Source organism: Pelophylax lessonae, assembly GCF_965119305.1.
Source record: "Pelophylax lessonae genome assembly, chromosome: 8".
NCBI classification, from domain to species: Eukaryota; Metazoa; Chordata; class Amphibia; order Anura; family Ranidae; genus Pelophylax; species Pelophylax lessonae.
This window is the reverse complement of record NC_138775.1, coordinates 85,937,580-85,952,602: the sequence shown is the minus strand read 5'-3', so window position 1 is coordinate 85,952,602 and position 15,023 is coordinate 85,937,580. Positions and strand designations below refer to the sequence as shown.

Here is a 15,023-nt window from a genome sequence, read left to right as displayed (position 1 = left end):
GGATCGCCTCGAAGGCTGATACCATCAACCCCAGGCACCGCATACAGGTCCTGAGCGACGAGGACTGGTTGTCCCTGAGGGACCTGACCTCGTTTTTAAGCGTCCGGAGCTTGTCCTCCGGCAGAAAAACCTTCACTTGAGCAGAGTCCAGAACCATTCCCAGATAGTGAAGATGAACCGAAGGAGACAACGACAACTTCTGATCCTTGATGGTCCAACCGAACTCCTTTAGCGTCTGTACCGTAGTTGACAGATCGCACATCAGGCTCTGACTGGCACTCGATCTTAACAGGAGATCATCCAGATATCCCAAGACCACAATGCCCTGTGCCCTCAACAGGCCCAGAACAGGTGCCAGCACTTTGGTAAAGACCCTTGGAGCCGAAGCGAGACCGAAAGGTAACACTACAAACTGATAATGGTCCTCCGCAATGGCAAACCAATCCAGAGCTTTCAAGTCCAGGATAGGACGCACCTTGCCCTCCTTTCTGGGCACAGTGAACAGATTGGAGTAAAACCCCCGAAACCTGTCCCGATGAGGCACCGGGACAATCACCCCCTGGACCAGGAGGTCCTGCACCGCTTGATGCAGGTCCTGTAAACGCCCTGGGGTCAAATGAAGATTTGAGGGAAAGAATCTGTCCGCTGGCCGCGAAAGGAATCCGATCTTGTATCCTGATCGAATTATTTCCTGAACCCACCTGTCCGGAATACGGAGCAGCCAAGGTTGGAGGAAACCGTGCAAACGTCCCCCCACCCCTGAAACGGGTGAGGGCGTCCCTTCAGGCAGAGTCAGGCTGAGCCGTCCATGGCCGGACGTTTGGTTACCCGCCCAGGGCTTCTTCTGGCCACCTTGGCCCTTGAAAGGTTTGCCCTTGAATTGTGACTTAAAGGCACGAAAGGACCCCTGAGTGGGTCTAAAGGCGGGACCCCGCTTGCCGCGAAAGGACTTGTTCTTCGGATTCTGGGGCAGCAGAGTGCTTTTGCCCCCAGTGACTCCTTTCACCAAAGTATCCAAAGCCTCGCCAAAAAGGCGAGACCCAGCATAAGGAAAGTCAGCCACTGTTTTCCGTGACGTCTGGTCAGCCGGCCAGCTCTTCAGCCAGATCAGTCGACGGTTAAGCACCGCGACACTAGACAGGCGTGCAGCTAAAGGGGCCTCATTTAAGGCCGCATCGCACAAAAACATGACCCCTTGATGAATCTGGTCCACCATTTCCAGCGTAGCAAGTGGGGCAGAATCAGTCACGAGAGTGCGTCTAAGCACCTTAGTCCAGTCCGCCACCGCTTGAGCCACCATGACAGAAGCGAAAATAGGTTTGAGCATAGAGCCCGCCACCGTATAGGTATGGCGGGCAAGAGACTCCAACCTCCTGTCCGTAGGATCCCTGAACACCAGGGAATCCTCAGTGGGAACCAGAGTAGCCTTGTTTAATACGGCCACAGCGTGATCCACCTTGGGGGCCACGCACCAGTGCGCATCCGTAGAAGGCGCAAAGGGTTACAGCAGTTTAAACCAACTAGGCACCGTGAAGGGGCGTTTTAAACTGCGCCACTGTTCAGTCACTGTGTGATGAAACTCAGCGGGGCAGGGAAAAACCTGCGCCGACTTGCGGGCCCTATGTGTACCAAATGAGGACACAATGGCCGGAGGAGTGGGCTCATCCTCCAAATGTAGTGTTTCTTTCACAGAAGAAATCAAATCATCCATGTGTGTGCGTTCTTCAGGCGACCCCGGGGAAGAATCATCAACCCCCTCCACCTCCGCCTCCCCCTCAGACCCCAGAGGGTCCAGGGACGAACGAGACCCTGAAAAGGGCACGCCAGCCACAGCAGCCACATCACCATCTGAATCAGAGGAGAAAGATAATCTGGGCCTTTTCCTAGCAGCACGTTTAGCCACCAGCACTTGCATTTTTGACACCAAAGACGCCACCACAGCGGCCAAATTAGGTATAACGGGGGGTTCAGCAGAACTGGGGTCCCCCACCAAGGCTGAGGGGAATTTGCTGTCCTGAGAATCCATTGCCAAAACAATGAGTAAGAGTACTGGCCCTTTAAAAGCGCTGCGGATAGCACAGCCCACCGCTATAAGCACTGTATACACAGACCCCCCAAAAAGGGACAAAACTGAGCCAGGAAGGATAGAACAGAGAGATATGGAAGAGACAGTCTGCAGAGCCCCACAGTGTTACCACACCGATCGCTGCTCCAGAGGAAAAGGAAGGGAGGTCACCAGAAGCTGAACTATATGCTGCCAGGCCCAGGGAAAATGGCTGCCCATAGAAGTGAATGGAAGGCTTCGGCAAGATGGTCGCCGACATGTGCTCGGAACGATCTTTCTGCCACACACAAGATGGCGCCAAAACACTACATAGCAAGCTACTGTAAAAGCCCATAGTGAAGCCAGACATGCTGCCGACATCCAAAATGGCGGACCGCGAGGTTTTTAGCCGCAGCGGTCGCCTCACACACAGTCTGCACCTCCCAAACACTAAAAGTGACACAGGAGAGGGGCCCCCACACCACACAGTGCCAGCAGTGTAATAAAGAAGACCCCCGCAGGGATCGCATCAGGGAGCCCCACAAACGCACAGACATGAGGGGACACACAGCAACACAGGACTGCCACCCCAGACAGAGGTCCCCACACAGAAAGTACTTACCTGTACCGGATGGCGTGGAGTGCCTCTATGAACGGAAAGCCTCTGTCCTCAGATGACAATCAAAAAGGACAGATCCTGCACATGCTGATATACAACAAGTACAAAGAGGAGTACTTCACCAGCCCATGGCGCTGTCCATGTGTTCACCTCCTTTGTTTGTATGTTTTATAGCTGAAATGTCCTGGTTGCTGCTGCTCCTCTCTCACTCCACTGGGGGGGGGGGGGGGGGGGGCGGATCAAAACAATTGAAATCTGTAAAGAAAAGCGCACGCAACCTCGGGCAATAACGCTTTAATAAAGGACAACAACACAGTACATTGGAATTGCACTCACACTTTTCCTTTAAGGCAATCGCTTTACAGCATTCCAACAGGAGCTACTCGCTCCTCCCGTCCCTCCAGATGGTGACTCTGCGGTCTCCTCATTCGCGGCTGCCGCCGCTGTATCCCCGCTCTCCTTCACTTCCTGTGTTGCCTGGTCACCGGATGCCGGTTCTAGTGCGCCTGCGCACTATACCAACGTAATTTACGGCGCCTCAGGAGAGCCTCAGCCAAAGCCGGAGCCACAAGTTGTACGGAGCTGCGAGGTGGGAGATTCAAGACACGGGTGCACTGCCTCTGCTGTTACTACGGACAACGTGTTTCGGAGGCGGAGCCTCCTTCCTTAGGTCCCACCTTGCTTCCTGCTAACGCCCCTCCCTATATACCCGGGATACCATCGGCCCTAATTATTTAATTGTGTATTCTTAAAGGGGCCAGTAACCAATAATCCTTATCCACCTTGGCTGGGATGGGAGAAGCAAGGGGCTATCCACTTTTAAAAAACATATATTAAAAAACATATATTAAAAATACAGTTTAAGATACAATTTAAAATACAATTTAAAATTTAAAATACAATTTAATACCAGCGCAGATATTAACCAGAGCTATTATAGATACACGTTTGGATATCACATTCCCTACATAGCAATGGTTGTCTCCTGCTAAAAATACATAAACGTATCCTAAAAGTATATATGTATATAAGACTCTAAGCTACATCAGCATTTCCTAATACCAATAGTCGACGGATCATATTAATTCCACATTATCTCTCATCCATCTACCAGGATAATTTCATAAGTCAGGATAATACACATAATAAATATATAAAAATACTAGTCTCATTAGAATTCAGTAAGATAAGATTCAATTCCATATGGCACATATGCAAATATCAATTAGTATATGAGGATACTACTCCATATAGGCCAACCAAATATACTACACGGCAGTTGTTTATATTTCTCATATATATACACACACACACACACACACACACACATACACACATACATACATATACATATATATATACATATATATATATATATATATATATATATACACACACACACACACACATGAGAAATACATATACCTACACATACCCATCGGTGGTGACACCCTGAGTATCCCCAAATATATATCTATACATATACACCTATTCACATACCCAGCTGCTCAGATATTGTTGTGTGGACACGAATGTGCGTATGCCTCCGTGCACACTTCACAGACACATGGCCTGGCAGGGACTATGTTCCCTACCCTTGGTAACCATGTGTATGTGCATGTGCTGGAACCCACTCTACCATGCCCACACCCCCGTGCTGATATGTCAAATGATCGTGTTGACTTCCAGCTCCTCATTGAGCCCACCCGGCGACATGGACCCAAGTGTAAAGATCCAGAATGTTTCTTGCCTGCACAGGATCGAAAACCTTTCACCTTCTGGGAGAGTCATAGATATGGCTTCAATCCCAAATAGTTCCAGGCCTGCAGTATCCCCACCATGTGCTTTACAGAAGTGTCTTGGCACGCTGTGCTTGTCTTTTTTCTGCTCAATAAACCGGCGATGTTCGCCAAACCTGGTGCGCATTGCTCTAACTGTCCTGCCAACATAAATTAAGCCACATGGGCACTTCAAGCCATAGACCACAAACTGTGTACCACAGCTAATGAATTGTTTGATATTATGGGAGCGCCCTGCAACTGATGTAAAGCTACTTTTGCCATGTTGCATAAATGCACAAGCCTTACATCTGCTCTGCTTGCATTTGTAGGAGCCTACCATATTAAAGAGAACTGGGATAGTGGATGCTCTATTTTGGCATTTCATAATTTTTATTTTGCTTGGAGTAACCAGACTCTTTACATTGCTAGCCCGCCTAAACACCACTTTGGGTTTTTTAGGGAGCACTCTACCTAAGGCTGCATCCTGCTGCAGAATAGGCCAATGTTTCTGCAAAGCTCTCTTAATGGCCCAATGTTGGTTATTGAATTTTGTAATAAACATAACCTCTCGGGGAGCACCGTTCTCCACAGCTGCCTAGCTACTACAGCCTTCTATATAGCGATCTCTGGCTTTTTGTATATGCTGCACAGCATACCCTTTCTCCATAAATTTTTTCTCTAAAATTTTAGCTTGCAACAGATATTGCTCAGTATCTGTGCAATTTCTACGCAGCCTACAGAATTGACTGTAGGGTATGTTTTCTTTCCATTTGGGCAAATGGCAGCTCTTCCAATGTAAATAAGAGTTACCTGCTGAGCGAGTAGCTCCTGTTGGAATGCTGTAAAGCGATTGTCTTAAAGGAAAAGTGTGAGTGCAATTCCATTGTACTGTGTTGTTGTCCTTTATTAAAGCGTTATTGCCTGAGGTTGCGTGCGCTTTTCTTTACAGATTTGAATTGTTCTGTCCTCAGATGACAGGGAATGCCGTCAGCCAAAAAACGCAGGACACTGCAGCACAGGACCGCAGATGTGTCCAGTGAGGTAGCCACCTCACAGGCTGCATCCCTGCTGCGAGCAGGGATGGGTCGTTCATAGCGCCAGGGCGAACCATAGCCGAACGCTCGATGGTGGGCTGGGGATCCATCTGACCCTCTGCCCTGGAGAGCCAGGGCGGCCAGTCTGATTCCCAGCTCCGCATGATCCATCTTCATCCGAAGATCCGACTAAACTAAAGCTGACAAAATAAACAGCTAGTAAAGCAAAGAAAAAACTGACATTTTGCAAATAAAAATCAAAGAAAAGATTAGAAAGGCTGAGACTGAAGCCCCAGCACAGGGAAGCCTAACTACTCCTGACGCTAGGCAGAGACAAACTGAGTTGGGAGGGATTACTGCAGGGGGGTATTGACCAGAGGGACAGCCCCCATGGGTGTGTCTATGCTAAATGCTTTTGTCTTTTAACTAAGTCGTATGCCTAGCTACTCCTGCGGAGTGGAAGTCAATACCCAATAGTGATGATTTATGAGGGGCGGCGACTGTCGGAGGACGTAAGAGAAAAGCTATTTTCAAAAGAAAAAAAAACACTTTTCAAGAAAAAAACATAAAAGAAACTGAGACACTAGGTCCCAGCAGGGAAGGGAAGACCTAGCCTACTCCTGACGCTAGGCAGTATAAAACTGAAGAACAGTGGTAACTGGATCAGGGTAATGGCTGAGAGACGGCCCCCTGGAGGTGTGCCTATGTGCAGAAAGTTTTTTATTAACATTTTAAACTGCCTAGCTTGTTCCTGCAGAGGGCGCCATTACCCATTCGTGAAGGCTGTATGAGAGGCTGCGACTGTCGTAAGGCGTAAGAGAAATATTAATTATAAATTTGTCACCTAGACCAGAGAGTAATTTTAACACGTAGATGAGAATGCCTACGCTGGCTTAATTGCCTTTGTAAACTCTACTTATACCAATTGGACATCCAAGGTAAAGTGGTCACAGATATAGGTTTGCTGATTGTTTGTAGTGTGTGACTAATATATATATAAAAAAGCTCAATAAAAAGTATTTGGAAAAAAAAAAAAAGCCATCTAACCCCATTTCTTCTACCCCCCCCCCCCCCCCCACACACACACACACACACACAAATTCAGGCCTCACCTTTAATAACCTTCCACCTAGAGGGATGGTCACCCAGAGCACCCACATACTGTTCTTGTTCCTCCGATATGTGCCCAAGTGAAGATGCCACCAAGTTAGTGATTTTAATTTAGCCTTTTATTGGCAAATGCAACTTCACATAAAAAGCTTTGACAGCAAGACGTTTTAAGTATTTCTTAGAGTTCCAGAAGAACCATTAACCAGATGTGTGTTGGTTTCTGTTCTTTTCTCAAAAACATATCAATAAAGTGTACTTCTTTTAAAGGCAATATATAGAGCTAGGAGTGAAATGAATGTACTGTTTTTATATTTTACAACAAATACCTTTCCGTAGAAATCGCCCATCTGGAAGAGTGGGATATGTGTGCTGCCCCCATATAATTCTATGACTTCCTCATCTGGAACAGCTTTGAGACCCCTATAAATGGCATTATGAGAAAAGAACATTAACAACTAGGTCAAGGTTCAGCAGATACACTTAACAAACCAAGCAATAGAGAAAGCACAGGGTGGCTGCTGGCACAGGGACAGGCTGGCACGCATTGCCGGATATTCAACATTCCCAGAAGAAAAACAAATACAAAATGTACTTTGTTTTCTGGGAGGTACATTAGTTTCACTAACTTATAGCAGTGTACAAAATGTGGCCCAATTTATCCAGTCCCTGTCTCCAGATAGCTTCAGGGTATTACCACATTAGCTGTGGAAAAACAAGATCAGTATCTTTGGCCAAATAACAAATGTAATAAAATGTAACACTTCTAATGACTACCATACAATGATTTCAAACTGGCATGCCCAGACCAGATTTCAGAATTTTAAATTAAACCCTAATTTTGGCTACGTTCCTGTGAACACAGGCTTTATTACACACTGCAACATTTCAGTTTTACAATTGTTTCATATGATCAACTCTTGTTGCAAGGACATCAGGCTTGTAAGCAAATTGTCAAAAACACATGACTCACCAGACAGCAGCAGTCTGGGTCATTATATATATCATCTGAAGAGGGCCCTGTCCTACATTTGAATCATTGGATATGGAAAGGTTGGGAGACAAGGATTTCGGGCACTAAATTTTTATAAAATTGCTTTTTATTAAACAAACATTTTAAAAACATCTAGTGATACAAGCAGATGAAAGAAATCTACATTGAACATGAGACCAGAAAACGGTCGACAGTATCAGATATAGTCTTGCATGAGGTGCTAGACCTTCATATAGTGTAGGAACAGTTGTGTACAGAACAAATTGTATTATGCATACATCCAATGTAATATACTTCAAGGCAGACAGAGGCTGCCGGCGGACACCTCGATGCTCAGGGTGCCAGTCAGCAGGGTCGGCCGAAGTTTACAGTAAATATATGGTATACATTACTCATGACAGTTTGCTCAACATGTTTCGCCTTCTCTGTGAAAGCTTCGTCTGGAGCTTAATAATTGTTTTGTCTGTGTAAAAACATAAGTAATTTTAAAGAAACAGAATGTATTATTTACTACATATTCCATAAATAAGAATAATGCATATTATATGTGATATACAATGTCAATGTAAAAGAAAAGGCATTTCGCACATATGATATTACTGTTCTAGCCATCAGGGGGGGGGGGGGGGGCTCAGTGGGTAGGCAAGAGGATAGCCATTGGGACACATGTGGGGACACACACCGTATGAGATGGATAACATTATTTTTTAGGCACCAGTATATATAAATGATAAAGAAAACATATCTGTATAGGATATGAACATACCTGTACATTGTATATTCTGAACTTTTTTGGTACTGTAACGAGGAGGACTAAAAGACGGTCACTGAGCTCATAAATGGGGGAGCCGATGTTCACAAGGAGTGTAAATACAAACGCTCCTGTGTGTTTGTATCTGGGTTGGATATATAAAGTGCGCTAGTTATAATATGTCAAACCATTATCGGTAGAAAATAGCCACACCCGGTGCATGTTGATACACAGATAGGTGAGGATAGAGTTGTTTGTATATAAGAGAGAGAGAAACCCATTAAAGAAAGATGCATGGACATATACCGCTCACAGGGAGGGAGCTTCTACTTATGTCATCATATACCGCAATAATTAGAGGTTTCTATGAGAAGAGTTCCAAAAGAACAATTGCCCAGGTACAAGTCGTTTGTATGGTCCCAAGTCTCCATACAAGCAAAAACATAGGATACATTGATTCCCTCATATGAGGTGCAACATTATTCAGCCTTGGGTGTATAATGGGTTAAAAGAATTACTTTTGGTACCGCATTACTCTCAATGAGCCCAGCGGTGGTAGTCCATGCATGTTTCAAGATAGTTTGAAAATCACCAATAGTTACATACGAGTGTATTGGGAGCTCACTAGTAATTAAAGATGCTCACCGATCCTGCAGAATACTTTGTTAAGATAGAGATAGGTTAAACCTGCCTTGTAAGTGGCAGACACTGTTAAATTGAAAGAGGATTGAATACAAAGTTGTAAGTAAAATGGTGTGCATAATCCAAGAGATAGCGAAGAATATATAAGTTTGTCGGCTTACCCTGATGAGCCAAATTCCGTCATGAATGTCCTCCCCGGATGGGGAACCGCCGCCATACTCGGACGCTTGTATGGCGCCCTTTTATGGCGTGGGTCCCGGGCGGTTCGTCAGAACGACGTCGCCACCCCGGCCACACCCCCCGGAAATGACGATGCGGCGTAGGCGGAAGTGACTCCGCTACGGCCACTCGTAGCGCTCCGAGAGGTTAAGTCAGACTTCTAGAGCTGACAGGCTCCAGAAAGTCTGATCTGGTGCCACAGGAAACAATGCTCCTGGGAGCGGAAGTCCACTGTGGCTTACCAGGCCGCACATATATCACCGGATTGGCTGAAAACTCTAGCGTCCCACAGCGCCCCCCCAGAGGTTACTAGCATGGCACACTTAGATACAAAGCATCTGCAAACACATAATGACAGAAATACATTAATCTGAGTAGTAATTACAGAAAAAAATATCTACATCAATGGTTAACAAAGGGTGATAAAAACAAGAAGATCCAAGAATATAATAATGTATTACATTCTAAAGGAAGAAAAAAGAGAAAAAGGATAAATAAAGTATATTAATAAGGGAAAAAAAAAAAGAAAAAAATGTGATAATGGTGTATCTAGCACCCAGGCAAATTGGTGCTTAAGAAATGGAAGGATAAACTTCGGCCGACCCTGCTGACTGGCACCCTGAGCATCGAGGTGTCCGCCGGCAGCCTCTGTCTGCCTTGAAGTATATTACATTGGATGTATGCATAATACAATTTGTTCTGTACACAACTGTTCCTACACTATATGAAGGTCTAGCACCTCATGCAAGACTATATCTGATACTGTCGACCGTTTTCTGGTCTCATGTTCAATGTAGATTTCTTTCATCTGCTTGTATCACTAGATGTTTTTAAAATGTTTGTTTAATAAAAAGCAATTTTATAAAAATTTAGTGCCCGAAATCCTTGTCTCCCAACCTTTCCATATCCATTGTAAGCAAATTGACTGCAGTATTTTAATAAGTGCGTTTAAGTTAAACCCTTCTGGACCGCCCCACGCAGATATACTGCTGCAGGGCAGTCCTCCTGCGTAAAATCACGTGATTTTGTGCACTGGGTCTGGGGCGTGTGCCGCCGGCCACTTGCTGTGATTGGACACAGTGGGAGCTAATCAGCAGTTCCCGATGTTCACCGGCACCGCGAGATTGTTCTCAAGAGAGGCAGAATGGTGGCCTGCCTATTTAAACAAGCAGACCGCTGTTCTGTGAGAGGGGAAGATGGAGATTTTGTGTTTCTGCTAAGCAGGAACACGGATCTCTGTCTTTCACTAGTCAAAGCACCCCCACAGTTAGAAAGAACTACATAGGAGCAGATTTAACCCTTTGATCACCCCCGATGTTAACCCCTTACCTGCCAGTGTCATTAGTACAGTGACAGTGCATTTAATTTTTTTAGCACTGATCACTGTACTGGTGTCACTGGTCCCCAAAAAGTGTCACTTAGTGTCAGATTTGTCTGCCACAATGTCGCAGTCCCGCTATAAATTGCTGATCGCCGCCATAACTAGTAAAAACAATTTAAAAAAAGAAAAATTCCATAACTATATCCCATAGTTTGAAGACGCTCTAACTTTTGAGCAAACCAATCAATATATGCCCTTTGGGGGTTTTTGTTTACCAAAAACAAGTAGAAGAATATATATTTGCCTAAACTGATAAAGATATTTGATTTTTTACATTTTTTATTGGATATATTTTATAGCAGAAAGTAAAAAACTGTTTGTTTTTTTTTCAAAATTCTTCTTTTTTTGTTTATAGCGAAAAAAATACAAACCACAGAGGTGATCAAATGCCACCAAAAGAAAGCTCTATTTGTGGGTAAAAAAAGACATCAATTTTATTTAGGTACAGTTTCGCATGATCGCACAATTTTCAGTTAAACTAAAGCAGTGCCATAATGCAAAAAATGGCCTGGTCATGAAGGGGGTAAACCTTCCGTGGCTGAAGCGATGTGTAACTATGGGCAAAATCAACAATGAAATATAAGATATACGATTGAGTCCCCCCTGCTGCAACATGGTTTTCTTACCCATTGATCCTGCTAGTGGAGCTGGTATTATAAAAGGGTTACAACGCTGTTCCATCTGCAGTGTAACTGCACAGTAGTGTTGTCAGCCTGTGGAATAGGATAGTATTAAATGCTTCTGTATGACAGCTGTGGCTCTCATAGTCACAGCACTGAAAGTATAGCATCAATTAAAGTATCAATAACTAATAAACAGCAACAATGCTGGAGATGGCATACACCTCATGAGAGGTAAATATTTGTTACACAGCATCTGCTTTAGCCCGAATTCACACTGATGCGGTGCGGGACACCACATGTAATTCGCACAAGAACCGCAGTACATTCCTGTGCAAATTACATGTGGTATCTCTGGGGTGTTGAGTCATTTGCAACAAACTTGTGCAGGATTTTCTTTTGTTCGCACCAGAATCAGAACACCCATGCGATTAGATTCTGCAAATCGCACTGTGTTTTGCAAACTGATTGTGGGGTGTCATTAACTTAACATACACTCCGCAATCAGTTAACGTGAACAGTTTGCAATTTTGATGTAGTGCGGATTTGGAGAGAAATCGCTATGAATTTGCACTGCATCTATTGTGCCCTGAGCCTCAAACTCTAAGCCCTGGTTCACACCAGTGCGGCCCGGAAGCCGACTAGAAGTATGATTTCACGTGCGGCCTGCTGACATCTGTGCGACTTCATTTAACAGATGTCAATGCATGTCGCACTGAAATTGCACAGAAATAGTGCAGGAAACTTTTTAAAAGTCACGGTGATTTGAATCTCAGTGATCTGAACGTTTCCATTGCTGCAAATGAGGTGCGACTTGTCATGCAACTTTGAACTGTTAAATCGCATGACAAGTCGCAGTGGTGTGAATCAGGACTAAATTCCCCTTCCAATTACCAATTACAGCAATAGGTGTTTTTTTTTTCTTTTAGGAAAACAGGTTTAAACATATAAATGTAAGCACTCTTGTCAGTGTTATAAAATCTCTCTGTCCCTGTAACTGTAACTTTGCTGGACAGTTTGACCCGTTAAGGAAACGGAAAAGTAACAGATCTACATGCAGGATCAAAAAAGGTAAAAAAATTGTTTTGGGGGGGAGGGGAAAAACTGCAACTGCTGTGGTAATGTAATTGACAGCTTGCAGACTGCGTCATATACAGTATATTATTTTTGATTTTGCTCACAGTTGAAATTTTGCCTCTACAGTGCTCAGGAAGCAGAATTTAGCTCTTTCTGAGTTTCTCTGAGCTGGTTTTCCGTTCACCATTTCTACATAGTTGCATTGGTCCATACATTTATTAAACAGGTTCTGTTTGAATAAAAAAAGGAAAGAACCCTCTTCGGTATCTAATGCCATGAAACACCTGCAATGCTCCTTTTGGCTAGCAATCGTGATCTAAAGCAGGGTTTCTCAACCTTTTTTCAGTCAAGACACCCTTTAAAGTTAAGCACAATATGAAGGTACCCCATTCTAAAACTAATAGTTTTTTTTTTTTCCAAACAGTGAGTTTATTGAAAACTTTAGTGCAGTACAATCAAAATAGCTCAGTAAAAGAGAAACTGAACAAGTACAATACACACAGTGTACAGTAAATAAAGATTGGGAAGGGCAACAGCCAAAATGCAGGTATACAGAGTACAACCGGTTAGTGCTAGCCAATATAGGTTGGTAGTGGTGCATGAAGATAAACAAAGACAGAAACCATGTAAGGCGGGCAGTGTTCAGAACAAACTTATACATTAGTGTCTGGACAACTCATCCACCTGTCCCAAATTTTATCGAACTTGGCGGGACATCCCCTGTGTTTATAGAGCAATTTGTGAAAGGGAATATTGGTATTCACCTCACGTATCCACCTAGCCAAGGTTGGGGGATCGCTGCGCATCCAAGTCCTAGCTATCAGTTTCCTAGCCACAAACAGCGTCTCCTGCAAGAATATGGACATAAACTTATTCATATCCCCATCAGGGTATATACCCAGGAGACACTGCTTGGGGTCCAGCTGCAGCGGAGACCCCATCTTGTCATGTAGAAAGGCTACCACCTGTTGCCAGTAGCCCCGGAGCTGTGAACAACTCCAGAGCAAGTGGAAAAAGGTGCCTCCAGCCTCCTGGCACATTGGACAGACAGGATCGCAATCAGGTTGGTATCTGGACATCCGAAGGGGTGTGAGGTAGGCCTGATGTATAATAAACGTCTGGGTAAGTCTATCAGACAATTTCAGGGGGCACCTTCTGACAGGTCTCTAGTGCCTTCCCCCACTCCTCATCCTCAATAGGTCCCACATCCCGGGTCCAGCGAGTCTTAAGCCCATAAGCTATCTCAGTGGAGGAGGGCTTGTGGAGTTCGGCATAGAAAAGGGAGATCAAGTGGGCAGGCTCCTGGCACTTGATCAGCTCCAAGAGCAACACAGATTCCAGGTTAGGCGGAGCTGTCGAAAACCTGGTGCGGAACGCGTGGGCCAGCTGTAAATATCTATAGTGCATATGGGCTGGGAGAGAAAACTGCTCCCGCATGTCAGCGTAAGACCTTAGGGCGCCCCCCGCCAGGATATGTTTCAGGAAGAATACACCCCGCCCGCTCCACAATGAGGAGTCGAGAAGCATGTAGAACCCCTGAAGTAACTGCAGTTTGTGCATCACCACCAAAAAACTAATAGTTTTATATAATGCAGCAACATCCACACACACATAGGACACCCAACCTTTTATTCTTTCAAAGCAGGGGAGGGGCAAACAAGGATGTTGTGCATGTGCCTGATGTCTTCCTTATCAACCAATGAAATAATTGGTTGTTTGAACACTGGCAGCTAGAAGGGTGTAATGGTGCACAATAAAAAACCTTTGGCATTGTATAACTTAAAGGCAGGCTTGATCCACCTTCTGACTTGCATACAAATTTTGGGCAATTTTTAGGCATTTTGCCAAGGCACCCCTGAAGAAACCTCAAGGCACCCCAGGGAGCCTGGTCACCCTAGTTGAAAAAGGCTGATCTAGAGTGCCTAGGCTATAGGTCAGATAAGGGATTGTGTTATTCATGGCAAAGTCAATACATTTTGACAGCACTGGAAAATGTACCGTATTTTTCCTTGTATAAGACACAAATTTTTTTCTAAAATCATCAGTCTGAAAATCGAGGGGCGTCTTTTACAGGGACAGTCCGCCGAGGAGAGAGCTACGTGGGTGCATAGCTGTCCATACCTTTTCAAAGAGGCTTCCTCCAATTACAAGCCTTGTTACTGACGTCAGCTGATGCCCTAATTGGAGGTGGAGAGTGCCCAGATGTGATCCCGTTGGAGGTGGAGAGTGCACAGACGCAACAGGAACCAAAGCGTTCTGTGCCCATAAAATTGTCAGAAAAGAAAAAAACTGAATACCAGTAAGCGATAGTCTTATTCTGCAAAATTCAAATTGAATGTAATCAGCTATGCAAAAGAGCATAGGAATAGAGCTGCAGAGTAGGGCTGGGCGATATGGCTGAAAACTGTATCACGATATCAGTGTTTCATATCGGTCGATATCGATAATTATTGATATTTTTTATTATCCATTTAAAATAAGGACCAGGAGAAAAATGTTACATTTAAACATTTTTATTTTAAACAACCTTCCACTGATCATAATCCCCTCAGTTCTTAAGACAATAAAATGTCAACACAACCATACTTGCTTCGCGTCCTCTGTTTGCTTCCGACGAAGAAGAAAAAATTAAAACAGAAGTATGCAGCGCTTGATGGAAAACACAAAAACAGGCAATCACTGATATATATATAGATAAATTTCCACAATGTATCAGAGTGAAAAAACAGTAGAAGGAGAGTCCGTGGAGAGGAA

At 44.4% G+C, this 15,023-nt stretch overlaps 1 protein-coding gene across 1 annotated transcript in view; it reads right to left on the bottom strand.

Annotated features, from left to right (window-relative positions):
* The window catches only part of NT5DC2 (5'-nucleotidase domain containing 2), a 184,147-nt gene that overhangs the window by 134,750 nt on the left and 34,374 nt on the right, over window positions 1-15,023 (bottom strand). The window contains exon 5 of the mRNA XM_082265923.1: window positions 6,915-7,008. Coding sequence (XP_082122049.1) covers window positions 6,915-7,008 — 94 coding nt within the window. The remainder of the gene's footprint in view (window positions 1-6,914; window positions 7,009-15,023) is intronic.